The 27,500-nt window shown below is 40.3% G+C and overlaps 5 protein-coding genes and 1 pseudogene across 7 annotated transcripts in view; 2 read left to right on the plus strand and 4 right to left on the minus strand.

The window, feature by feature from the left end:
* The window catches only part of LOC145489998 (PHD finger-like domain-containing protein 5A), a 7,112-nt gene extending 2,392 nt beyond the window's left edge, over positions 1 to 4,720 (minus strand). Inside the window, exons 1-3 of the mRNA XM_081469086.1 lie at positions 4,324 to 4,720; positions 4,223 to 4,246; positions 1,149 to 1,315 (exon numbers count right to left, since the gene is read on the minus strand). Coding sequence (XP_081325212.1) covers positions 1,149 to 1,315; positions 4,223 to 4,246; positions 4,324 to 4,375 — 243 coding nt within the window. The 5' untranslated portion in view covers positions 4,376 to 4,720. The remainder of the gene's footprint in view (positions 1 to 1,148; positions 1,316 to 4,222; positions 4,247 to 4,323) is intronic.
* A 3,606-nt stretch (positions 4,721 to 8,326) lies between these two features.
* On the plus strand, positions 8,327 to 12,865 carry LOC145490319 (uncharacterized). The gene is made up of 3 exons (XM_081469446.1): positions 8,327 to 9,449; positions 10,970 to 11,769; positions 12,523 to 12,865. Exons 1-3 carry the CDS (start codon positions 9,094 to 9,096, stop codon positions 12,861 to 12,863), a joined length of 1,497 nt encoding a protein of 498 aa, XP_081325572.1. The 5' UTR covers positions 8,327 to 9,093; the 3' UTR covers positions 12,864 to 12,865.
* A 1,707-nt stretch (positions 12,866 to 14,572) lies between these two features.
* The window catches only part of LOC145490318 (uncharacterized), a 15,824-nt gene continuing 2,896 nt past the window's right edge, over positions 14,573 to 27,500 (plus strand). Inside the window, exons 1-2 of one of the 2 annotated variants that reach the window (XM_081469445.1) lie at positions 14,573 to 14,607; positions 14,992 to 15,348. In XM_081469445.1, coding sequence (XP_081325571.1) covers positions 14,993 to 15,348 — 356 coding nt within the window. In that variant the 5' untranslated portion in view covers positions 14,573 to 14,607; position 14,992. Of the gene's footprint in view, positions 14,608 to 14,989; positions 15,349 to 27,500 lie in introns of those variants that run through there. The other variant, XM_081469444.1, reaches the window with a different exon arrangement.
* On the minus strand, positions 19,743 to 21,358 carry LOC145490314 (uncharacterized; annotated as a pseudogene).
* LOC145490317 (uncharacterized) lies at positions 22,308 to 24,219 on the minus strand. Of its 2 annotated transcripts, XM_081469443.1 has the most exons (4): positions 23,868 to 24,219; positions 23,514 to 23,636; positions 22,858 to 22,924; positions 22,308 to 22,389 (listed from the first exon to the last, which is right to left on the minus strand). In XM_081469443.1, the coding sequence occupies exons 1-4, from the start codon at positions 24,186 to 24,188 to the stop codon at positions 22,373 to 22,375; spliced, it is 528 nt and encodes a 175-aa protein (XP_081325569.1). In that variant the 5' UTR covers positions 24,189 to 24,219; the 3' UTR covers positions 22,308 to 22,372. The 2 variants fall into 2 exon arrangements, with proteins under 2 accessions (XP_081325569.1, XP_081325568.1); XM_081469442.1 differs by lacking the exon at positions 22,308 to 22,389 and having other exon boundaries at positions 22,427 to 22,924.
* LOC145490309 (uncharacterized) overlaps positions 24,269 to 27,500 on the minus strand; it is a 4,417-nt gene continuing 1,185 nt past the window's right edge. The window contains exons 1-2 of the mRNA XM_081469436.1: positions 25,452 to 27,500; positions 24,269 to 24,597 (exon numbers count right to left, since the gene is read on the minus strand). The exon at positions 25,452 to 27,500 is cut by the window's right edge and continues 1,185 nt beyond it. Of these exons, the coding sequence (XP_081325562.1) occupies positions 24,288 to 24,597; positions 25,452 to 27,208 (2,067 nt within the window). The 5' untranslated portion in view covers positions 27,209 to 27,500 and the 3' untranslated portion in view covers positions 24,269 to 24,287. The remainder of the gene's footprint in view (positions 24,598 to 25,451) is intronic.

Here is a 27,500-nt window from a genome sequence, read left to right on the forward strand (position 1 = left end):
GTTTAAAACAACAACAAAAAAAGGTTTCGGAGACCTGAAGAATAAAAGTCTTCTTCAACTCTCAGGAAAGTGTGGGCCAGAGAAAAGAATATGCTCAACAATTCTCTACAGGTTTGTATGCGATGGCAGGGCATAACAAGTATTAAGGGTGGATAAATCTGATTTACACTCGTGCAGTCAGCACCAGCATAAACCTTGGAAGTCCACCTATGTAGGGCTCGGAAAAAGTGCTGTCCCATTGTCCCAGAGAAGTAGATTATAGACCCTTTTCATAAATGGCTGCCAATTTAAAATTCTTTTGTATGCATTTAAATTAGCCTCACTAAACTTGTTTGGGAGTAAAAATTCTTTTGAATTATCAACTCAAGAACGAGGTTAATCAGGCTAATTTTGATACTTACAAAAGAATTTATAATTGGCAGCCATTTATGAAAAGGATCTATGAAGTTGCAAATATCCATACCTCCACCATGGATGGTTACTTGCTCTGCACCCCCCTTCCCCCTGGAATTTCCAGTTTAGCTTCATACTTTCCATTAAAAAGTTTGGCCATTGAGACCTCCCTCCCCCTCGGAATTTCCAATGACCTTCCTTGGTGCGAGTATGGATATTTTCTGGACCTGTGCATTGGCCAAAGATGTTAAATTATCTTTAAAATTCTTCCAATCACTTTCTAGGTACAAGACTTGTGAGGAAGTTAGATTTGTTTAAATCATTATTATTAGTAATAGTAACTGGACCGAGTGGAGTACAATTCAAGGAGTAGTTGCGCAAGTAATTTCAAAAGCGGACAAGCACGAAGTGCGAGGCCGATTTGAAATTACAAGCCCCATTACTTCCTGAATTGTACGACACGAGGTCCAATTTCTAATTAATCATATCTATAACAAATTTCGGAATTAAAAATGTCTTTTGAGAACTTCTTTTGAGTGAAAACAAAGCGTGCCCAATTGACATGCAAATCACTTGGGTATCCAATTACAAATGTCCAATTATAAAAAGTGCAAATCAGATACCTGTAATTGGACACCCACGTGATTGCTTGCCAATTATGTGGCAAACAGGTGCACAAAGAACCAATCACGATCAAGAATTTTGTTATAGATACGATTATAATCATTATTGTTTGTTGCAAAAGCATCACTTACATCTTTCTCCTGAACTGTACATTCTTTACAATAATAAGCATCCGAGACACCAGGTCCTCCGCATATTACACAGCGACCTTGATAGGAGCCATAGTTGCATTCATCGCATATTCGCACAAGAGTGCAAGGACGTACATATGAGTCACAGATAACACATTTCCCATCACCTGTAAAAGAAGAATACCACGAGGTAAAAAGAGCAAACTCTTGTTTTTTTGAGTGGAGCAGAATCAGATGGGTAATAAAGTGTGTGTTACTGTTATTGTTCTTATAGGTGATCAAATGAAGGGAAAAAAAGGGCAAGCTACTTCTGGCCTCCTATCCATTCGAGAGTATCCCATTCCCTTATGCAGTATGTACAATAATTTTTTACCAAAATTGGCCAGGCAAATTTTTACTGGTGAAATGCTTGTGCATTTAACCTTAAAGCACTTTTCAAAATAGTGCAAATTCTGAAGGTTGAAATCCGACTATCATAAAAAATATAATTTAATTATATAAATCATGAAAAGCTTGAAACAAAAGAAAAAACAAAAGGGATCGAATTTACCAGTCACAACAAGAAGAGAAATGTTGGAAACCCACTTAAGTGAATTTCTGTTACCCAGAGGTCCAATAAGATTACTGAAGGCAGCAGGAAATGCAACCATCAGTTTCACTTTGAATGTGAGAGTTTAGGATCATTTTGAAAAGCACAGAAGTGAACCTATTCCATGTCAGAGGGGGACATTGGGGTGTATGCAATACTGCAACGTCGCAAGAAAAATTAGCAAATACTGCAATACCGTGTCAAAAATCGACGAAATACTGATACTGCATTGAGATCCCTTCATAGTCGGTCACGCTTACTTAAAGTTCCATCCATCTAGAATATTCATTTATGCACCATATGTCCCTGTATTTTAGTTATTTTGGTTGTTCGATGGTTAAGTTACTCACAACTTGTTTGCCATTTTTCAAGAAAGGACAACTGCATTCGTTCCAAATGACAGATCATAGTAATCATAAACAGTATGCCAGACTTTGTTCACATCTCGGCATGTTTTTCTTGGTCACTTTAAATTAAAATGGACTAAATGGCTTCCTGGCAAACTATAAGTACCAACAGCACATCGAAGCTTTTTTTTTCCAATAATGTCCAACCCCTTGCCTTCCTAATAAAAAGCCACACAGTCAAAATATGACCTCTTCAACATCTTGAGCAGCCTCAGCCATTCCAAGAAAACACAAGACCTTGAAGACCTCGAATTACCAGTTTACAGAGTGAAAAGTCAACGGAACGGCTCATTGTCATTGGATACAAAAACAAATTCTAGATTAACTGACAGAAAATGTGTAATCATTTACCATTATGTCAAAGACTTATTGACATTTATAGCTCACTTATTGGTCTTTATAGCTTACACTGTTTTGTTTTGCATAGTGTATTGACCTGTATGAGAGAGGAGAGCGCAAATGAATGGTACCGCAACACCGTGAAAAACTTCTTTCACTGAATATGTCAGCCAAAAAGATGAAAAACCCCATATTGCCGGGCTAGATGATACCGCAATACCGCTAGTCTCCTCCACAGCCGTTTTTTGGGATGTCACGCAACGCTCCCCCCAAAGAAATGGCTGCTCACATCCGAACAACATTCCTTTCACGCAATTAACCAATCACCGCTTCCGTTCCATTTTCAAGAACGTTTTCACGCCAAATTCGCCTTTTGAAACTTGTCCAATCAGAGAATGTTTTTTATCTTTGTATCTCATCGTGGGAGATGTCACAAATAAACATACAGATTTCCGGCTTTTGTTTAGGGACGCTGAAAAATACCAGCAACGCTTGAACGAGCTTTCTATGTAGCTGAAGACTCTTCAAAGTTCAAGTTAATTATTAGAAGCTTTCAACTCAAAAAATTACTGTCGAGAAGGAAGATATCTATTTTAACTTAATAAAGGAACCAGGAAATCAAGTAGCTTCGCTCGTTTTGTTGACATCGAGTTCTGAATGCAGCTCTTTCCGGCCTGATTACAATCTGTAGGAAGCGTTTGGCCTTTGATTAACGCTTACAATTTGACATTTCGAGAAAATATATATTGTCTCATTTATAGCTGAACATAGCGATGAGCACATGAAGCACTTGTACTTAGGACTTTCATTTACAATTTTTTCGTCCGTCATGATCGTAACCTGCGAACACCGCCTATTTTTGGCGACGTGCGGCGTGAAACAAAAGCCAGAAATCCCTCACGTGTTCGCACCGCAGACCTTTCCGCGCGAAAGCTTACGTCATTCACACTTTGCTATTATGTGATTGGTCTGTTCAACGGAGCGCAAACAAACCACAAACACAAAAGGAAAAGAATGTGGTTCGGATGTGAGCAGCCGTTTCTTTGGGGGGAGCGTTGCGTGACATCCCAAAAAACGGCTGCAGAGGAGACTACAATACCGCATGTTAAGATTTAAAATACCAAAATATTGCATGAAAAAAAGTTCAATACTGCAATACCATAAACCCCAATGTCCCCCTCATGTCAGAATAGACATATTTATTTCTACAGTTTGTCTAATCGAACTCTTTGTGTCCAAATGTGACCAACATCTTAAGTTCCTCTTGCAATGCAAGCAGAACAAGAATAAACAAACCACCAGAATACATCAGCGTACATGCATGCAGAATCTACCCTACCAATTGAAAGGTATTCCTTAAAATATAATATATATCATTAAAATATTTATATACACGGAAAACCGGTTCTCTGAGATTTAAGAATAGATATAACTTCGTTTTTAGGTTTTCAACTTATTTTTCCAGTAAAATATTAAGATCGAGAGTCGTGCACGTGTTTTCATCTGACATTCTCGAGCTTCAGTTAAGATCAATTCAAAGTGTTTTGTAAATTTCAAACTTCTCTCCAAAGAGACACAAAACAGTAGGCATATAGCTACCGCTTAGGAAAGAACATTTCACGGTAAAAAAAATGACCAGATTGCCAGAGCATAAGCTTAAGTTTTATGTTTTGCAAAAAATTGTGTAAAGTTTGTTAGCACGCTACAAAGTCATTAAAGCTCAGGCCTCGTATACTTACATTTTTCGCACAGCCGCCCTATGGCTAGGATATAAGAAAAAAGAGAAGCTTTTTAGTATTTTGAACACGATAAATCAGTCTTCAGTTGCATTGACACTTACCAACACCAGGTTGTTTTCTGCACATGATTAGATCAGGATGATGCTTCGCCATCTTGGATTTAGCTTTCCCAGCTCCCTCTGCGGGCTAACGACGTCGGCAACGCGTCGCACTCCTCGTTCTCAGTCCCCGCGAGCTGAGCGTTCTAAAAGGTGGGATGGGAAAAGGGGAAGAAATCTTGGGTAGTGCTCGTCGGGAATTTTGAAAAGAACCCCCTAAGAGGTACCAGGATCCCGCTATGTGGGCGTGGCTTGAAATTTTTTTCACTCCCAAGAGGTACCAGTTCAAAACGGACAACATCAGAGGGGGCCCTTACAAGCGACCAAACGTACGCCTTCAGTACATACATGCATGCATACATACATACATACATACGTTTATTTGATAAGTAGGTTTGAAATAAGCAACTGTACAGCTGATGTGGACCTACTACTACTACGTCTAAATGAGAGAAACAAAAATTTACAATACAATTGTCATAAAGCGACTCATACTATACAATAACGATAAGAAGAGTGATCCGGAATAAATTAAAAATACCTAAATTCAGAGTTCTTATTATAATTTACAGAGCATTCCTTTTGAAAACTGATGTCTCTGACATAGGTCTTGATCGATTTTATCTTTCTTTTAAAAGAGAGAGGGTTTTCAAGCTGTTTGACAGTGTCAGGTAAAGAGTTCCAGGCAATTGCAGCTCTGTGTTTAAATGCACGACGACCGTGTTCGGTTCTTGGCCTATATACAGCAACATTTAACGATATCCTAAGAGCTCCTAAGACTATAAGAAGAAGCGTTCTTAACAGCTAGACCATTTACATCATCTAAATCTATATTATAAAAAGCTCTATGCGTTATATTTTGAATACGAGAACAATAAAAATATCTTAATGGCATCCAATTTATATTTATGAGTACTGTTTCGTCTTCCATGTCTCTTGGTAGTTTGTGGGTAAGTCTTGCTGCTCTGAGGTGGATTAGTTCTAGATCTTTCATCAAATAATCTGAGCAAGAGCCCCACACAGCCATACCATATAATACGCTTGGGATTACTGTTTTGTAATAAATTGTTTCTGGTGTGGCTTTTGGTAAAAAGCTTATGCGTCTTCACATTTTAACTTTAGAGCTGTATGAGGTAGAGACAGATTTTACATGATTGGCCCAGGAGAGTCTTACGTCAATGGCTATACCAAGACATACAGAGAAAGATCTGTATTCAATGGTTTTGTCTCCCCAGACTAAATCCTTCAGAGGGCCAATAAAGGGTTTTGTATCCAAGAGTAATGCATCACATTTCCCTTCATGAATAATTAATCTATTCTTTTGGCACCAGGTTTGTAGCTGATCTAATATCACCTGGAGGGCTACAGCAACCTCACCAGTAGTATTACCAATGGTATAAATGGTAGTGTCGTCAGCATACATGTAAACTTCGCCACCTCTAATGCTGTCTGGAAGATCATTTACATAAGTAATAATTAAAAGAGCCTAGGTCCCACCAAGGAATCATAGGCGTATTGTTCATTGACTTTAGGAAAGCCTTTGATTGTGTCGATCATGTCATTCTGGGTGAGAAACTTAAGGCACTGGGAGTGTCAGAAGATATGTGGATATGGCTGATGGATTATTTAGCAAATAGAGGCCAATTGACACGAATAGATGGTGCATTTTCGGAATCTAAACCTGTAAAAATTGGGGTCCTATACTTTAAGCCCATCGTCCAAGGCTTCTTTCCACACTTCAGTTACGTGCAAAGAAAGGCTTTCTTTAGAATGACCCTTCCTAAATCCCCATTGTCTATCAGATAGGAGATTGTGAGAGGTCAAATGATTATCAAAAGATCTACAAACTGTCCTTTCCAAAATTTTGCTAGGAACACTTAGGAGTGATATAGGTCTATAGTTATTTACATCTAGCCTGTTGCCCTTTTTGAAAACTGCAGTTACCTGGGATTTCTTCCAACTGATAGGGAATTGGCAATCTGCTCTGTTTTTCATACAAAGTTGGGGTGTATTGTCGTGTCTGCCGCTCAAAATGGCAAATTTGAGCGATTTGGTGGGTTTTGCGACAATACATAACAACTGAGGTAGGTTTACATTTATTCTGAACATAGACATTACCGTGATGGGCTCCTGACATTTAATACTCGATATAAGTTTACGATATCAACACACTTTAATATTCTCATACATTTCTTTATATTTCGAACATACAAACAGACACGCCGACTGTATGGGCGTCCTGTGACAATACATCTCCTATCATATTTGTTTTCGGCTCAACACCCTAAAAGGTAGGTAAAAGGTAAAGTCTGCGTACGAGCCAAGTGGCCCATCAGGGCGGAGCTTATCCCGGTTTCTGTAGCATGAAGCGACTAGGAGTATTTCTACTCCCCCCTGGGTGGGATGCTAGTCCATCGCAGGGTTACCCCCAGCATTAAGTTCGCCGGTACCCATTTATACACCTGGGTGGAGAGAGGCACTGTGAGAGTAAAGTGTCTCGCCCAAGAACACAACACAATGTCCCCCGGCCAGGGCTCGAACCCGGACCGCTCGATCCGGAGACGAGCGCACTAACCACGAGGCCACCGCGCCTCCCTAAAAGGCACGCCGCAAAAGCTCCCACTGTGGACCTTTTGAGGCTGAAGTGCCTATTAAAGAGGTATCTAAACCGTTTTTTAATCCTTATAAGGTACGACGGGTACCCCGCCCTTTTTTTTTACATGATTTCTCCTTTCCCCGCCCGGGTTATGGAGCTCTTCCTCTTTGACTCCAGCTACAAATTCCTTCTCTGTTGAAACATACATATATGCTTTTTCTCAGGTTGCACTTTACTCCTTTTGAAGTGTGGGCTACAGGCGAACATCGTTGCGTTAATAGTCTTGATATATGCTGTTTCTGTCACGTTTGTTATACTTTAATTTGTTTCTCTCGACTTTTTAGCGATCTACTATCTACTGCACACTGCTAGGCCACTCACTATTTACAATAGAACAGATAGTGAGTACCGTAACCAATCAGAGAACAGCATTCGTCATAGAATACTAATACTGAACAGACACCCGGCAACACCCGGGGGAGGATACTCCACATATATCCGCAAGGAAATAGAATTTAGAATTTATATATAGTTCTATATGGGGAGGCTCCGCCCCGAGTTCCAACCCCTTGAAATGAAATGATACAGCTATAAGGCACGTCTGTTCGTAATAGATCCTTTAAAATAACTAAATGTCAAAGTTCTTTACCCTTTCACATACCTGAATTTGTGAAATCCCTGCCGTTTCATATACCTGAAGCCTGAAAATGGTACCCCTTTCGGGCGGAGCCTCCCCATATAGGCCACTATGGGGAGTAACCCCCCCCCCCCGCCGGCCCCGGCGGCAACATTGTATCTATTTGTTGTTTATTGCGTGCGACGCTAATCAGATCGCGTGAGTTACAGTTTCGTGTCCTCTGACTAGTACAGTACAGTGATAGTGCAAAATAATATTCAGCTTGGTAATTTCAAACAAGGTGAGTACAACTTTCCGCGTTTTATGGTACACTAGATAATTAGGAAGGATCGTAATTTATCACCAAACCACTTAATTATCATATTGGCTTGCGAGCATTCTTTTCAACAATAAGACGCAAGCGGCCAGTGGAGCTTGCATTGACATAAACCTGCAAAGTTATGCTTCGCACTTGTTGCACTCCTTGACCTGGAACTAATAGCTTGGCTTATCCTTTAAGAAGAGACGAACTGAGCACTCGCACGATGTATTCGTTGTGTCTACAAATCAATTCGACTGTGAAGCTGGAATCTTATCTGTTTGATTAAATCGCGTAATAATAACGAGATGACACAAAGTTCTGTTGCCAATTAATCTTAGTGAGAAATCCCGGCGAGAAACAAAGTTTGAAGAATAATACACCCCGTCATATAAACATTCCGGTGAATAAGTCATGACAGCTTAATGTTTTTAGTTCCAGTACAGTTGTTGGGCTAATTATTTCATGTACGGCACTTTAATGAATACAATTGTACTGTATAAATTGTCCAAATTCTGACAAGCTATGTGCAATAAAGGGGGAAAGCAGCTCTTAAGTGCTGTCATTTTCCAAATGACGATACTTGCATATTACTTATCATTACTATTGGTGAATTTTCAAATAAGGAGCTAAATAGTCACTCGAGAGCGCAGTTCGTGATCAAAAACAATTAGTTACTTTTTCGTACATTAGTAACATAGTCACGCGATCCCGTATATTGGCTATATGAAGTATGTGCGGCGGCATAGGGTATGGTTTCTTCCCAAATCTATCCAAAATTTACGGGAGTACCCCCTTCCCTGGGATAAAATGATATCTTTCACGTATCAAATGAAGCTTCAGCTACGCTTGGAATGATATAGTTTAAGCATTTGATTTAACATGGGAGTTCCTCTAAGGTAGTATTTTAATTAACGTCTAAGTCACTAATCTGAGCAACACGATGATATGACAGGGCAACAACAAAAAGGCAATTACATAAAACAATTTACATTAGCTTCGGGCTTTTGGGCTGATGAGCATTTACGTTAAAAAAAAAACAAAAAACACTCGCGCCACCATCGATCGCGACTCGTTCGCATTCGTTTTCCTGCGCTTTGTGTAGGCTACATGTATTTTCTCTGAGTTTTAATTGGTTCACTGGGGTGTCGGCGTAATTGATGATATATCTGTGACTGGCCGCGGAGCGATTACTCTTGGGTTTAGTTCTACGATATTGAATACTGCTCTATCATTCACAGAATGAATACTACGACAAGGGTCGTCCTGATGCTGTTTTTGCTGTTGATGGTGGAAAGATCTTCATCTTCACCTGTGAAGGTTAACAAAACCAAAGTCCTCATCCTTGGCGCTGGACTCGCGGGAATCAAAGCAGCGAAAACACTGCTGGACAAAGGCATCACTGACTTTCTGATCCTTGATGGAAAGAATTACACTGGAGGCAGAATACATGCTGTGCCATTTATGGGTTTGAATATCGAGGCAGGGGCGAACTGGGTTCATTTCACAGATGAAGAGGTCACAGCCTCACTTGTGAAGCTGAAAGATGCCAAAAAGATGAATGGCATTCGTTGTAATTACTCCGACTTTGTTGTGAGGTAAGATAGGTCCTACAAATTCGGTCTGGATAGGTCACGACAACTTCACTGAGAGACAAGAATAGCGATATTTCCACTCGGTATGAAAAGGTAAAAAAGAAAGAAAGAAGGAAAGAAAAAAGAAATAAAAATTGGAGTAATGTGTTTGCTATTATTAAGTCACACGTAAGGCAAGATTTTCAAAATTCCCCCTAGGTCAAAAGTTCCAACATTTTCGAGGTATCAACTTTACCCAGAGTTGTTGTCATAGTAGCTGCTGATTTAGATGTTTATAGAAGGCTAAAAGTTACTAAAATTTTAAAAACCAAAACGTTTTCGACCGTACGGTCATCATCAGTGGTACATGATGGAAATTTAGAATTGTTAGACAAAACTGGTAGAAACCAGGAGTCCACCTTCCAAGGTACGATTCAAGTCAAACGTTTGCTCAGCATAGTATTCCGACATTTGGAAAACCATGTGGAACATTGCAGTATGTTGCTTTGTAATTTTGGTTGCAATGTGACAATGTCCCAGGGGGTACTCCCAGAAAAACTGGGTGGGGGTGTGCGGCCCACTTCGCAAAAGCCTTACCCTATTTATGAACAAAATCTGCGATCTTCCTTACCCTATTTATGACCTGACCAAAAATTTTATATCCTACTTTATGACCGTTACGGCTGGCACAGTTGCCCTTAACATAATTTGCGAAGAGCTTTTGTTGACGTTCTTATCGACAATGATGAAAAAGTAGCTTCTTCTAAAAACATACCCAGTTCAAGAAAAGAGTGCAAAAACCATTCCCTGTTTAAGACCAACATGACAAAATCGACACCCTATTTATGACCAAAACGGCTAAAAAACCATACCCTTTGGGGCTGCACATACCTGCATAGCCTACGTAAAGGAGTGCCCCCCGCGGAGGCAATGTGTCGTAACTAGAACCAACAATGTGGTAAGAGTTGGATCAAAATGTCTCTGGGCCATTTAACCAGAGATTAACATCTTCAGGAAGGACGGAGACTGAAAGTGCAACGGACACATCAGGGAATTTAAAATTCCTATGACAAACTTAAATTGAGGATGGGATAATTCTTTGCTTTTCGGAATTAGCCAAACGGCATGAACGCATTATATATGTACCCGGTAGATATTACAGTGAGAGATGGTGTATATCTAATATTATAAAATAATTGAGATACTACGCGCACTCTCATTGGTCGATTGGTTTGTTTAGATGAGAGTATGTAAACACGGTTCCGACGTTTTAGATTCGCGCGTACTTTTGAGAAACATCTTATAAAAGCAATAGAGTACTTTTTCCGTGTTTACATAGCCTCATCTAATCACTCATCAGGAGGCTGCGAGAATTCTCGAAAGTTATGCAAACCCTCGACTGCGTTTCGGGTTTGCCTAACTGTTTCGAATTCTCCCAACCCTCCTCGTGTTTGGATGAGGCTATATAGACACGGAAAAAGTGCTCTATTGCCTAACTGATACTACATAAACCACATAATTGAACTTATTTATGATTTTCACAGGGACGAAGAAGGCAATGATATCACTGATTTATCAGTTTCCAAGGATTATCATGACAAAGTAGAAGGACGTGTTGAACAATACTTGGAGACAAGGAAGGAGAAAGGGTCTCCAGATATTCCAGCTCGTGTTGGTCTTCAGTTGATGGGGTGGAAATCCGGAAAACAATCCATCAGAAAAGTAGTAGAGTACTTCAACTTTGATTTTGAGTACGCAAAGCGTCCAGAACTGGTGTCTTTTTACCAGGTGTTTGAACGTGGAGAAGACTTTTTTGTTACCGACCGGCGAGGGGTTTGGTTCATGTATGAAGATCTCTACAAACCTTTGACCAACCGAATTCTATTGGGCAAAACCGTGACAGAAATCAAGTATTCTGACACATCAGTTGAAGTTACCACATCCGATGGAGACAAATTTGCCGCAGATTACGCCCTGTGCACGTTCAGTGCTGGAGTGCTGGCCAGCGACATGGTGACTTTTAACCCACCCCTCCCTGAATGGAAAAGGGAAGTGATCTTTAAAAACCCGATGTCGGTATACACGAAAATCTTCCTGAAATTTCCAAGCAAGTTCTGGGACGATCACGAATATATCCTGTATGCCTCTAAAGAGCGAGGTCGTTTCCCTGTATTCCAAGACTTGGAAAGACCAGGCATTTTACCAAATGGCAGCAACATTTTATTGGTCACTGTAACGGAGGACGAAGGGAGAAGGATTGAACAACAAGCATACAACGAAACCAAAGCAGAGGTCGCGAAAATGTTGAGGTCAATTTACGGACAGGGCATTCCTGATGCAACAGGTAAGGATGAATAGCTTATCGGCAGCTTAATTAACATGGAGTAACAAGAACCACTTCTATTTGCTCGCTCTTGAGAGTAGTTACACTTAAAGGAGCAAAATACAATTAAATGGAGCAAGGAACAACAGGGGCACAGTAATTAGGTTCTGCTATATGTAAGAGAGGTATACTCCCTAAAGTAGAATTAAGTACAGGTTTTTGATTGGATCGCAAGCTCAAAGGAGGATAACTTAGTCTAATCAGGAGCTCCGCTTTTAGGCTTGGCTAGATCTATATATGATCTACGACGGAAATAGATCATCTACCACGATATGTGTCTCGGTGTAATTTCTGACAAATTTAATTTCGGTGGTAAATTCTTCATCTAACGACTTACAACTTTAGCCAGGTATTTGTGTTGTTCTTGATAGAGCGGTTTTCACTTGAGTGTCGAAAGTAATTTGCCTTTGCTTCTGTTTTGTATCGCTACGCCAAGAGATTGGCTTAAAAAACGTGCGCCATTTTGTCATCGAATCAGTAATAAAACCAAAACCAACTGTGACTCGCTCAAACAAGTTTCCCCTCCCTTCGCATCAGCTACAGGTATTTGCTTGGAGATTTGAGTAATTTAGTGTGTTGTCTGTCTCCTTTGTGATTGGCTACAGTTATTACTTTAATTTTGGTTTTAGGATACTCAAATAAAACCGCGCTATCTAGCATCTCAAATGAATTGCTCACATCTCTTGACGCATTTCGTGTCTTTCGTCTCTTTAGCGATTTACTATTACCGCTGGTCACAGGACCCGTTTACCCAAGGCTCATATTCAGAACCTGTTGTGGGCTTTACTTCCGAGGATTTTAACAAGCTTGGACAGAACCTGGGGCGACTCTACTTTGCTGGCGAAGCGACGAGCAAGGAGTGGTATGGTTACATGCAAGGAGCCTACTTGACTGGAGAAGAGAAAGGGAAATTGATCGCGTGTCAAATTCTCCCAAATGAGAGTGAATGTAAAGCTCCAGAGAAGAAAAAGCCGAAGAGTGAAGCAACGTTTGCAGCGAGATCTGCAGCTGGAGTTTTGGTGTTTTCTTTTTTGTGTTCACTTTTGTGGATGTAAACTGTAGTTTAACAAGACTGTTCGTTTAAGAGACGTTTTTTTGTAGTAACCTACAGAAATATCGTTCATCCGTAGAGTTAGATTGAAGTTAACTGATAGGTTTTATCCATCAATACTTTTGTCAGGTATAAGCCTTCTGAAACTCATTGTTATTACAAATGTTAACCTAAAAAGCAAAGCTCAATAGAGATAACCATTACTCGTTTTTCGTTGCCTGCGCACTCGTTTGAAATGATTGTTTTAGCGTCTTGTGTTATAGTGTGCCAGTATCGACCATCGAACTACAAGTCCTTTTTAGCGGTTTTTGATTTTCCTTTCAAAAATGTCGATCACATCATCGGAAGGCAAGCTAGCGTTTGGTTATTTTCGGTTGCTATTTCTGCTCTAGTTTAGGCCTAGACTAACTCTTAAGAGTTTAAAGAGGGTGGTAAAGGGGGGATACAGATCACGTTTCATGGAAAATAAAGCAGTCCGTTCACAATTCACGAAAAATACAACATTGGCAGTTCACGCTTCACGGAAAATAACAGAGAACGTTTTGGAAAATCACAGTTCACGGCGACTATGGAAATCACGATTCACGAGGAAAAACATGGCTATTTCACATTTCACAGGAAATAAAAAGGGCCGATCACGGGTCACGAAAATACCCTTTACCACCCTCTTTAAAAGGGAATGTTTTCGGGCAGGAAACCAGCGTTGAACAAGTGAAACTCTTAGTACAAGAATCTAGCCAATCATACCACGTGTCTCCAGAGCCTTCTTTTCCTGTGCCTAGGCCTCACCCGCTTTAGCAGAGGGACAGGTCGCTCTGGGAACGAGAATAGAATAAATGTAAAGCTTTGTGATTACCTTCACAAGAAACGGCTCATTTTCGCCTTGATGCAAGAAACTTCAGAGGGAAAAATGTTGGAATTCACCGTTCGTGGGAAGAACAAACGTGATACGTAATTTAACTGTTTTAAAGTCCCTGAAAGCCACCCTTCTTAAACTCTAAGCTTGTGACAGAAGGTCTAGACACTCATGAATTAACCCAGAACTACAATAGCACGAGCTGTTGACATAATGATGTTTTGAAAAAGAAAATTTTCATTCTGAAAATCGAAATAAACGCGTGATTGTCTTTTCTTTTTTTCTCGCCGTGTTTTCTTTTATTAAAAAAATACAAAAATTTTTCCGTGTATTTTTCTATCGCGTTTTATCGGAAACACTCAAGAAACTTTCAACTGGAAGGAGAATCTCGAAAAAGCTGTGGAAACACTCGCCACCGGCTGCTCGTGTTCGGACAGCATTTCTTGTTCTCCTAAACTCCCATTCGTGTTTCTGTAATTCGATAGTAGAAACACGGAAAACGCTTTCTATTTCTAATTTATATGAAGAAGAATAGTTGGCGTAACTTGGCTTAACTAACGTAAAGTAAGATACTATTACAAGTTACGTGCCCGGGGAACAGTGCTGCCTGGATCTCTGCGCGCAAATTTGTTGATAATAACGACTAATAATTGTTCCGCACCAGCCTGAAAGAAAACAATATTTTTAACCGTCAGGTTTTGTTTGTTTCAGTGAGTTTGCTGATTTATTTGACCTTTCTGACCCGTGACGTGAGGTTGATAGGCACTGAAATCTTCGGAACCACCCAGTATGCAAAAATCACTAATCATTCGACCGTTGCGTGTGACAATATTTGTTGCGTCGACCCTGCTACTATACACAGTCAAATTGGGAAATCATAGCGCCAAACTAGGTATTTATCATTGTGTTTTTATTCCACATTCTAACAAGGTGCAGGTCAAGGTATAATCTGAGAAAAAAATTGGCTAGGCATACTTATGCGACAATAACCCCCAGGGAATAACCCCTCCACTCGCGAAGACAACCTTGGATCAGTCAACTAAACGATGTCATAACTTTTAAGCTTAGCCGTGCACGAAGCTTCGTGTTGAACAGCGAAAAGCATCTAACAAAACGAAACGAATTTAAACCGAACTCTTCCAAAACTGTGGGGATGCAAATTAAGTCGTAAGTAGTTTAAGAATGTTGACAGCCACTCATCGGAAGGATCGATCGACTCCTCGCGCTCGGCTAATGTCACATTTTTGCTCAGGTTGTTTTGGTATATTGTTTACAGAATGCACATCACGAGAATTACGATCTTGGTTGTGATGCTGTTCGTATCGGTGGAAAGATCTTCACCTTCACCTGTGAAGGTTAACAAAACCAAAGTCCTCATCCTTGGCGCTGGACTCGCGGGAATCAAATCAGCAAAAACACTGATGGACAAAGGCATCACTGATTTTCTGATCCTTGATGGAAAGAATTACACTGGAGGCAGAATACATGCTGCGCCATTCGTGGGTTTGAATATCGAGGCAGGAGCGAACTGGATTCATTTCACAGATGAAGAGGACACGGCGCCACTTGTGAATCTGAAAGATGCCAAAAAGATGAATGGCATTCGTAGTAATTTCTCCGACTTTGTTGTGAGGTAAGATAGGTCTTACAAACTCGGTCTCAGGGATAGGTCATGACAACTTTATTGAGAGACAAAAATGGCAATATTTCCACTCGACATGAAATGATAAAAAAGAAAGAAAGAAAAAAACATAAGAATTGGAGTAATGTGCTTGCTATTGTTATGTCACACGTTCGGCAAGATTTTCAAAATTGCTCCGAAACCGATGAACCACAAGAATTTCCTGTTTTAAGTTATTTACTTACCATTGAGTTTCGCGCAGGAGTTTCCTCTTCTCCCTCTCAGCTAACTCCAACTTACGTCTAAAGCTTAGGTCAAAAGCTCCAGCATTTTCGAGGTATCAACTTTACCCAGAATTGTTAGATAATAATGTTAGAAACCATCAGTCCACCTTGCATGTTAGTACGAAGGTGCGATTCAAGTCAAACTTTTGCTCAGCATAGTGTTCTGACATTTGGAAAACCGTGTGGAACATTGCAGTATGTTGCTTTGTAATTTTGGTCGCAATGTGACAATGTGTCGTCACTAGGCCCAACAATGTTGTAAGAGTTGGATCAAAATGGAGGGAAGGACGGAGACTAAAGCAACGGAAACATCAGAGAATTAAGAGAGTGTCTCTGAAAGGGATGTGTCGAAAACGAAGACCCAAAAACGAAGACCGAAGACCTAAGACCCACCGGTCTAAAACGAAGACCCTGTGGTCTAAAACGAAGACCCAGCGGTCTAAAACGAAGACCCACTGGTCTAAAACGAAGACCCTGTGGTCTAAAACGAAGACCCACTGGTCTAAAACGAAGACCCTCTGGTCTAAAACGAAGACCCATCGGTCTAAAACGAAGACCCACCGGTCTAAAGCCTTTTTTTTCTTCAGGAAAGACTATACACTAGGCTAAATTGCTTTCGTTTTTGTAGCGCATAAATTAAAATGTCATCTGAGCGCGCGGCAAACTTTACAGTTGCTTTATCTCAGTCGGTACAACGTGTCAAATTGTGTAACGCAATGAAATTCCAACAGTATAGAAATATACGTTTTAGTGACGATTTTAGTATAATTTGTCGTCACCAATATTCTGTTTTTCAAATGCATATGAGCAAATTATGATGAGGTGACTTCATTACTTTGCTTTACTGTACTTATCATATAAAGGCGCAAAGGTCCACTGTGCGTGACTCGTAAATTTATTGACCACGTGCTACAAGAATTTGATTTTCCCAGGAAAATTACGTTATCACTCTCACATTCTTCAGGAAAATACTCTACACTAGGCTAAATTGCTCTCATTTTTGTAGCGCATAATTGAAATGTCATCTGAGCGCGACAAACTTGATAGGTACTTTATCTCAATCGGTACGTGTCAAATTGTGTGACGCGATTAAATTCCAACAGTACAAAAATATACGTTTTAGTGACGATTTTATTTCGTCACCAATATTTGTAATTGATGATATATTGGGCAAGTGTAAAAACGAACAACAGTTACAGAACTGTTGCGGTTTTGATATTTGTCAAAAGTGTCATACACCAAACTTGAAAATTTCATTTTAATCTTATCATACAAACTAGAAATCTTATTACTTTGACTTTTTACAAAACAGACTCTTAATTTTGTATCAGATCACGTTTACATTTCAAAGGCTTGTGCCGTTATGGCTGTTCGAGAACGCTGTTGCGTACGTCAAAAGATGACTTATCTTTAAATTGTTGTCAAATGAACAGTTCCTACATTAGATTAAGTGTTCATTTAAATGTGTCGGAGTTTGAGTAATAATTTTTGTTCTGATAGCACAGCTCAGATGTTTTTGCTACTTTAATTAATAGGGCTCACACTGGTGCACTTAAGGTAACCCTAGGGACACCTGCATGACCTTTCACTACAACAACAACAATCAGGAGCCCACGGGCTCCTGCAACAATTTATTGGTAGTTCCATATATAGATGGCAAAGCTCAAATAATAACAAAACTACGAAAGTTAAACTACTGTGTTAAGCCATTTGAATCAAGTTATAAAAACAAACTAATCACAAAATCGCTCATATTCAAGAATCCTTTCTATGTAAATATATCTGTTGTAATCGCAACCTTTCTGTTGACGCTCGAAATTTGTGTCCATTTATATCATGTTTATAAATGTCTTTTGAATACTTACGTACGCATGATTCGCATATGGGGCAATTCGCTCCCGACCAAAGTTTTCAATGTGTCGTATTTTATGGTTATATTAAAAAGTGCAACTTGGCACACAAAGCGTGAAAACTCACCAGTCATTACAAGATCACAAAATCGCAAAATCGCAAATTAAAACAGTCGAAACAGTAACAGTGATAGTAATCATGACCGGAGAACATGAAGCACTGCGAAAACGAAAAAAAATATTGTCTGTTTTTGAAGCCCTCATTAAGCTACTTTCAACTGCCCAATAGAAAGCTCTAAACGACTCTTTACTACACCTTTTGCTGTTCATTTACAGAAAACAAACATTCATTTGTGTCCAAATTTCTTTCATTATGATCATTAAACTCTCATTAACACCAATATGACCTTCATTTGCGCGTAAGGAACGTTCAAGAAAAACATTTACATATGCATTAACATTCAAAATCATCAAAAGAAAAACAATACCTTCATTTGACATTCATTGACTGTAAATGTATTTTCATTTTGGTCGAAAAAAAATTCGTTGTCACGAAACGACAATCATTAACACTTTACGACATTCAGTTTTCAACAAAAGACTTTCAATAACACAATTTGCATGAGAACTAACATTCAATTGCATTATTATGCAACCATATCCATGAAGGTAACAATCTTAAATACGGTGAGACATACATTACCGTGTTTTCACCTAACGTGAAGAGAAAACAATCGCCCATTAGCGTAATTCTTTTGAACAGAGATATCTCGCCCAATTTTCCTCGAAAATTTGATTATAGAACAAGGGACCATATGTACTTTTTTCAAATCATAATTTCACAATCCTCCCCTTGCAGATATAAATTCGGCCACTTACGAAACTTTTTGCGTACAACTCAGAGGGCGCACTACAGTATTCGTGTGACATACATGTACATGTAGTGACAGTTCGATTTGTCCAGAAATGCCACGAAGAAATAGAATCGCATTTGAACACCGCGAAAGGATAGTCAGGGCTTTTGAAGATGTCAACGAAGACTATTTACTATTTACTAGTGTGGCAATTGAAGGATAAATCGTTCAGCGAATTTGATATTCTATCTTTCAAAAATAAATGTTATTATGGCTGTAATGTTTGTCTCGCCGCATTAAAGATTGTTACCTTCATGGATATGGTTGCATAGTAATGCAATTGAATGTTAGTTCTCATGCAAATTGTGTTATTGAAAGTCTTTTGTTGAAAACTGAATGTCGTAAAGTGTAAATGATTGTCGTTTCGTGACAACGAATTTTTTTTCGACCAAAATGAAAATACATTTACAGTCAATGAATGTCAAATGAAGGTATTGTTTTTCTTTTGATGATTTTGAATGTTAATGCATATGTAAATGTTTTTCTTGAACGTTCCTTACGCGCAAATGAAGGTCATATTGGTGTTAATGAGAGTTTAATGATCATAATGAAAGAAACTTGGAAACAAATGAATGTTTATTTTCTGTAAATGAACAGCAAAAGGTGTATTACCACTTAAGCGTTCCCTGATAAATGATGAATTTCGTGAAGGCACTAGAGGAACAACAGAAATGCAATAATGCTAGTCAATCGTCACGAAATTTGCAAGATCACAACTGAAACTGTAACAAATCACTATAATCATTATAACGAAGACGTGAACCTCTCCAAGTCCAGTAAAATGATTGCTTCTTTTCTGAAACCCTAAATCACAACTTTTAACTTAATAGGCTGCTTTAAACTATAAGAGGGTAGGGGGTGAATAGGTTCGGGCATGGACGGATTTGGCCTTTAAAAGCGACCAGACTGCAGACGTTTTCGATAAAAAGAGCAGATTAGCGGATTTCACAAATAAGGCGGATCGCCGAATGGACCGGAATTAAGTGGTTCCTACGGATCTTTGGTCCACCTTGGTTGGTATGTTGACGCTTTTGCCGTTTTTGTCGATTTTTGGGGCCATAATGCGCTCCTTTAGTTGAACGCCATTAAATTAATGTTTTGGGTTATGCTGCAACTTTAACTTTCGCGTAAAAAGGTATTCTTGAAAGATCAGCCTCAAAAAATCAAACATCTACAGTCCATTGCGGTGACTGTGTACCGTCCGGATAATACACAGAGGTTTTAAGTTATTTGTATCCGGATTTAAAAGAACATATAGTGGCGGATCGACGGATGTGGCCAAAAAATTAGTCCAGGCGAGTTTACATACTCCTATTCACTCTCCTCTTAGCACCCAGCGCAAACGCTCTTTCTGCTTAGATATCTAGGTTGAATTCCCGCCTGAGCAGTTCCTTGTGTGATTCTTGTAGTTTACCTATGGTTTCCTCTGGAACATTGATGTACTGGGATGTTATGTAAGGGAACCTGGGCTTCGAACATTTCTGTAGGTCTGGATGGTAATATCGTTTTCCCTCTTTGTTTGTGGCCACTTTGTTGTTCCAGTCGCCCTCTTTCGGAAAGTACCACCTTTCTTTGTGCTCCAGTACCAGATGAAAAGGGACATGCCGTTGCCGGTGGCAGAAGTCCACGTTGCATGTCTTACATTTCTTGGCTTCTTCTGGAAGAAGGCGCACCACGAAAGGGTTGTCATTGTGGTGTATATGGGTGTACAGACCTTGACTGCTTTGCTTTTGAACTTCTGTTGGCGTGGTTTGTTGTTTGGGGGGGCGATATTTAGTTTTGTTTCGGCCTCCCTTTTTCCCGGCTCTTTGCTTGTCGACATTGGATTCTGCCAGAGCTGTTTTTGCGCACCTTGGCCCTGATTTCTTCGCAACATGGTTTAACTGCTTCTCAAGAAACCCTTTCAACTGAGCGACAGCAATAGAATGTTTACAAATACTATCAAATTTGTAACTTGGGCAATCGCAAGATACGAAATTTGTGTTCACAGTACACTGTACTCTACCGTTCTTAGCGTGTACTGCAGCGACTTCGACTTTGTTACTAGTAGAATGTAGGGTTGGCTGCTCCTGGATGGCAAGAGGGTGGTTTACTAGCAGCAGTGCGTTTTCCGCAACGTGCTTTGCTGTAATCGATTTGTATCCCATATTTTGCTCCAGAAATTTGGCAACATCCACGGAGAACTCGGAGAATTCTTTCTCTGGTAGTTGGGTGGGTATGTTGGGCTCAGCAATGCGTTTGCCCTCGAGTGCTTCCTCCACTGATATTTTGTTCATGTCCGCGACATATTTCTCCCTTTCTTCGGGTGACCATTGAAACCAGGTGTCAGTTGAGACAACCTCGGAAAGTTCGTACTCTTCACTTATTCCAGCAATGACCAAACGTAATTCTTCCTGCTGCTTTCGGTGAATTTCTTCAAACACTGATGTGGTAAACTCAAGTTTGGTCAGTCCTCGGTCTTTCACATTCTCACTTGAAACAATATCCTTCTTCAAACTGGACATCACGTGGTTCATGGATTCTGATGGCTTTGTGTATGAGCGGACTGGTTTGCCGTCGGGACCATCTTCTAGCCCAGCACGGCGTCGAACCTTTGCAACCATGTTGTTCTTCATCATCTCGTAGTTTGATTCTAGATATTTCCAGAACTTGCATTCATATGCGCCATCCTTGCCAAGCACGCCTCTTTCCTCCCTGTCAAGCTCTTCTTTTGAGGCTTCCAGTCGTCTTTTCAGGTCTTTTTTGTCCTCTGCATCCAGAATTCCCTCTTTCTTTCCCTTCACTCCAAACACCTTGTTGATAAAGGTACTCTGTTGTTTTGTGGTGCAGATACCCAGTGTCCTTAATTTCTCTTTGCAGTTACCCTCAAAGTGTTTGAAGCAGCGTAGGTGTTTTGCTTTAGGCATATCTGCACTCCAAGCTTGGATCAATGCCTCTTCTCCGTCAGTCATGAAACCCCTTGCCTGATCCAGATGTTTGATCTTGGCTGCGCAAACTGACGAGTGAATCCGGTAATTTTCTACTGTTTTGCCGGGAGTGCGATGATGTAACATCGTAGGCCCTAAAAAAATGGGACTTTCACCGGTCCTCTTGGATTTTAGAAAGAGGTGTTTGTACACGATGGAAGTAACTTCGAAGGGCCCCATGTCGAACGTTGGATCAATGGACACGGGATAGCTCATCTTTTCAGAAGTTGTGAAGCGAGAGACATCGGAACACATCACCTCCGTTCCCAAGACCCATGTGTCATATGGGACATCAGAATGATGCAGTACCGGAGAAATTTCGTCATGTCTGGCAAACACTAACAGGTCGTTAACTGGATCTTCAGTACTGGTTCTGGTAAACTTTATATTGGTCACTTGCCTCTTTCCCCTGGGTATAACACATAATACTGCGATACACCTTTGCAACACTACTGCTGTCCGTCAATCCCTCGTGGATTTTCTCTAAACTGCTCTTTGCTGCTGGGTGAAATGCGCGTGACTGGCCTTCTTTTCGGTTTCCGTGAGGTTGAACTTCGATGTTAACGGTGTCTTCTCTTGAGGTAATATGGTATTGTAACAGACAAGCATCATTTACAGTCTACCCACTCTTCGATGTTAGAAAAAATATTGAACGAACAAGATTTGGTGATGCCTTGTTTCTTTTGGAATTAGTCGTCAAGTGGTACTGATTGTCGTCATGCAAAGTTTCTTTCTTCTTGGTGATAATTTCAACACTGGTGTCGTTCTGGTTTACTTCACAAGCCACTGTCCAAACACCGCATCGTAGCACACCGTTGTAAACTCCATTTCGGTCAGCTTTGATATCCTCCCAGTTACTCAGCTTGCTAATGTCGATAAGGAAGGACATGTTTTGGGTTGTCTATCGCACATTTTCACATGAGGGGCTTGTCGTAACAATACTTCCACTGCTTGTTTCGGCTGGTATCGTTCTTTTCTCCCCAACTCAAATATTGGCTTGTCTTGTTGGTTGTTGAGGTACTTTACTTGTGGGATGGCCCTTCAAGAGTAAACGAAAAAAAGCCGTGTCAACCTTAAACGAAATAAAACGTTTAACTTTTGTTCAATGTGAAAAATGTTACAACTCGTATTATATTTTCTTTCCAGACTGTTACCTTGATTTGTAAACTACACCATGCAAACCTCAGAAGCATTTCTCATCTAATCCGACACCAATTTTACTATCTTTTTACATTGTGGGTGAGTGCCTGCACGTGCAATATATTTCATGCCCTGGCAATGCCATGCTTTTGTGGGATAGTCACATACTCTGCGAGTTAGAAAAATGATTCAAAGCTGATTCTAATTATCTCGAAATCTCCGTAATTAAAGTGGACCTGTTGCTACGCTTTCTTTTTAATAGGGGTACCCTGTCAAGAAGGGTCACTTGAAATTCGCCCTATCACTGTCCGCCTTCTCACCAACTTTCAGTCTCATTTGCCATGAAATTCTGGAGTGTATGTCATACCTCGGACTTCAAAAGGATTTTGGCAAAGTCCATCGTCGCTGGAGTGTCCAGTTTCAGCGGTCGTGTCCTGCAAAAATATTGCGGGTATTTCATAGCTTATCCTCTAAGTCAATGTGCGATAATAATCAAGATGGAGTTTTAAAACGAGATAGAGGAAGGGGCAGAGTGCAAAGTAATCCACCGAGAGAAGGGAGGACAAATCTCAATTATTTAATTGAAAGTTTAGGGGACAAGATCTAATTTTAAACGTTCACGTGTTTTGTTTTGTTTTTTTTTGTTGTTTCTTTTTTGCTTTTTTTGTTTCGTACACTGTATGGAAAAATAGTGTAGAAGGAACTGTAGGTGAGTATGACATGTTTGAAACTATTAAACTTTCATCAGACCTGTCTATTTTGCAGCATCTTGTCAGGCTGGTTTGTATAAAAGCTAACGATCCGCATTTTATCAAGTCTCTCCAGCAATCTTTACCCGTACTGGGCAGTTAAATGTAATTAAGCAAATTTGCACGCATTTTAGACTCAACCCCTCTTGATCAAAATTTCAAATTCCCTTGAAAGTCAAGATGCAGTTTTCGCGTTACCAAAAAATGCGCTTCTTAGTTAAACCTACGTTACAAAACTTATGGACTGCATGGCACAGAGATATATTATACTTACATTACTGTTAGTAGGAATTCTATTACTGGTTTGCCAAAGCGATCCCTTTACTGCACTGGACTGGGCTTTAGGGCTGGTGTCACGGGGCCGCTTCTTTGTCGGAGCATGGTTGTCGACTGTTCTCTGAGAAAGGAAAGACCGCGTAAATTTATATTGTTATACGTTATACTACTTTCGTAGAACAGACAAAGCAAACGGGAAGCTATCCTCTCGGATCGATCCAGTCAACCAAAAATTGTGATGAAATTTGTGATTCCACAGTTTCCCTTCTCCAAGGTGTGTTACGTGTTACATTTTTAAACATTTGATGACATTATTTAAAAAAAAAAAAACGTAAATGTCATTCAGTCTCACCTTATCGTGCAAATGACCATAAGCTTCTCCTCTCAAGGAACCAGCGTCATCCTCTGGGTTGTCATAATCCCTCATGTGGACTGCATCTACCTTTGGGCAGTTTTGACTGGAAGGTGCGCTTTTATTCATGTCTGACGATGATGACTCAACGACGGGAAGTATGTCACTGTCTCCCTGATCAAGCTGAGTGGCATCTCTTTCTAATCGCCTCCTTGATTCATTTCCAGTAACAGCAAGTAGCGAAGGAAAACTAATTTTGGAACTTGAATCTTCATCTGTCTGCATGGCCTGTCCAATGGGGCGTTTACTAGTTGTTGTCATGGTAACATCAACTGGTGAAGATGAGTTCGTTGTGGGGTCACATTTACTTCTATATGGATAACATCGGTGACGTCAAGTTTTCCGGTCACAGATGTGCCGTCAACCACCGTGCAAGGAGAGAAACTCTGGCCATTTCTCTCTTTCATCATATGCGAAATCTCTTCGAGGACATTTTCTTCCAGTTTCGTTGCTTACGGCACGTGAAGTGAGGGTTTCACACGCACCAGAGCTTTCATCAAAATCAATAGAAGTTACCTCGGGCTTGCCATCTTCGCGTAAAGCGCGTTTGTTAGAACCGGAGAACAGCCTGTGGTGATCAGCGGCAAATGAGATGTTATCCTTGTTTATGTGCGCCCTTGCGTTGTCTTGAGGTACGACAGGCTCTTTTTGCGTCTCTGAGTCCGCGAACCTACACAGCAGTAATTGAAAAAGTTGTCGCTTCTTAGATAATCGTCCTTACCTAAGCTATTAATCAAAGTATTACCATCAAACGAGTCCTTGATATGTGAAACTAGCAAATTACAAGTAATAGTTTATGATGCTTAATGGTCAGAGATCCTCAAAGCAAATGCAAAACGAAAACAACTTTGAATGTACAGGAATAAAGTACTTTTTCAACACCACAAAAGCAACGTAAATTAGGTTGCAAGCATATTTGAAAAAAGTGTAGCACTGTGCTATTCAAAATGCTAGATACCTTTGTCATCTGACAAACGAGTGGTTGTAAAAATAATACTAAGAAAGGGAATAATAATGATAGCAAAAATGATAACTATGATAAATAATAATGACGAAATGATTATAATGATAATAATGATGACCATAGCTATAATGATAATAGACCATTTTACAGTTGTCTGTTCAGTGACCTGGCCTTTGAATGGCAGCGAGGCTGCAGGTAACCTTGTTTTGATACAGACCTCACTGCTTTTGTTGTGTAAATCAAGTTGTTCTTATGCTAAGTAGTTTACATTTAAATGAGAAAAGCGGTGAGGTCTGTATCAAAGCAAGGTCACCTCCAGCCTCGCTTACATTCATAGGCCAGGTAACTAAGCACACAACTGTAAAATGGCCTATTATAATGCTAATGATATTGATAATGATTATGATAACGGGTAGTCTATCTTCAAAGGAGGTTTGTGCGGTACGCAAAAGAAACTTATGAAAACAATACAACACAATTCTAAGTCGATATCGATATCAAAAACACAGGTTGGATTCTACATTAATCAATATTGTTGTCAAATAAAGAGGGTCACTTACTCTGCCCTAGGTGTAACAACTGCTAGTGACTTAACATCTCCGTAGTACAGTCGCTTCCAAAGCCAACAGCAGAGAGACATCCAAACTTCCGACGAGTTTTCTTTTCCAACAATTATCAAACTGTTACCACTCCCGGGTCTCAAGGTAACAGGATGAGTGTCAATCAAGTATGGTTTGCCATTGAGACAACCAATTGTCAGGACGAAAGGATTACTGGTGAATATTGCAGCAAAGCCCGTACGTCCAAGTTCACAGAGTTTCGAATGTAACTTGTGCCTTCCTTCGACAGAAAAAACTCCATCGGCAAACGGCAATTCTTCCGAAAAGTCATGAAAAGCCTTGATGATCTTTTTGTCCAGGAGGATGTCATAAGCCTCTACGGGATCATACATTTTACTAAGGTCGCGAAACGGATTTATTTTCTCAGGTAAAAGCCATATGGTGTCTTCCGTAGTACCAGCTACTTTTGCGAAAACATCACCTTCTGTTCCGATTTCTGTCAGGATCGTGTCTACGATCTTCACAGACAGAAAAGCGCATGCGTTGGTTCCATCATTGCTCAGGACGGATCCCACCTGCAATGCCTCTTCGTGACCAGCTTCGTGGAGGTAAGTGGCAAGTTTCTGATCAAACTGTTCTACAGCAGTAGCTTGACTGATCTTTAATGGGATGACGTCGAAGTCTTTTTCCTCTCTACTTAAGATGGTCGCTGCTTTGTCTAAGGACAATCGACTCTGCCGGTTGAAGTTGACGCATCCCTTGTACACCTCCTCTAAGGCACACCACACAGTAGCACGTTCGACTTCATACTTTTCATCTGGTAAGGGATGTTTTCCTCTGCGCAGTAGAGAACTGATGAATCTTTTAAGTTCATCTTGACAGCCGATATTTCCTTCTGATCGAACCTCGACTAAATAGGGACATTTCAGGCTAGGGTTAATCAATGAAAAGAACACCATTACCAGGGCCCATAGATCTGCTAGTATTAAATCGAAAATACTTGCGCGAGAAATCCGAAGATCCTCGACAAGAATTTCAGGGGCCATGTACATCACCGTTCCTCGATCTACGTTCCTCGTGTTCGAGGCAAGAACGCTTTGCGTTTGCATTAGCAACGAGCGGCTCTCTCCAAAGTCCGTGAGCTTGCACGCTATAGGCCGCGATTGAAACTGCAAAGCGATTTCCTGTGCGTCGGATAATGTGTTGTAGTGACGATTGCACACTAGTATGTTGGCTGGTTTTAAGTCTCTATGGGCAATTCCTTTTCCGTGGAGATACGCCAGTCCCTGTATCATTTCCACTGCCGTATGATTAATTACATCGTGGAATCCTTTGCAGTTGTAATCGTTAATTTGCAGCAAGAAATCAGAAAGCGAGCTGACACGCAAATCGTCGACGCCAAACAGCTTGAAGTCAAAGTAAACATATTCAAGCATTATCGCCAGCGGCTGATGGTACACTCCAAGCAGTTTCACAATGTTGGGGTGCGGAAGTCTATTGAGAAGAGCTACTTCTTTGAAGAAAAGTTTCTTCTCGCCTTGGTCAAGGACATGCAACATTTTCTTGACAACCACTGTTTTGACATTTTCCTCAGTTCCATATTCTGTGGTGTACACATCGCCAAAAGCTCCTTGATTGAGCCGCTTTTTAACGTTCAGAGCGTTACAATCAAAGACTTTTCCGTTGGCGATACTTTCCGCAGAAGATTGTTGCTTTTTTAAGAATTGGGGAAGCTTGAAATGCCGAAAAAACGACATTCTCAACGCACGGATGCATGTGAAAGTGATAACGTAATTTTCCCGGGAAAATCAAATTCTTGTAGCACGTGGTGAATAAATTTGCGAGTCACGCACAGTTGACCTTTGCGCCTTTATATGATGAGGATAGGAAAGCAAAGTAATGAAGTCACCTCATCGTAATTTGCTCATATACATTTGAAAAATAGAATATTGGTGACGACAAAATATACTAAAATCGTCACTAAAACGTATATTTCTATACAGTTGAAATTTAATTGCGTTACAAAATTTGACACGTGTTGTACCGGCT

This window comes from Orbicella franksi, chromosome 6 (assembly GCF_964199315.1).
Source record: "Orbicella franksi chromosome 6, jaOrbFran1.1, whole genome shotgun sequence".
Classification (NCBI taxonomy): domain Eukaryota; kingdom Metazoa; phylum Cnidaria; class Anthozoa; order Scleractinia; family Merulinidae; genus Orbicella; species Orbicella franksi.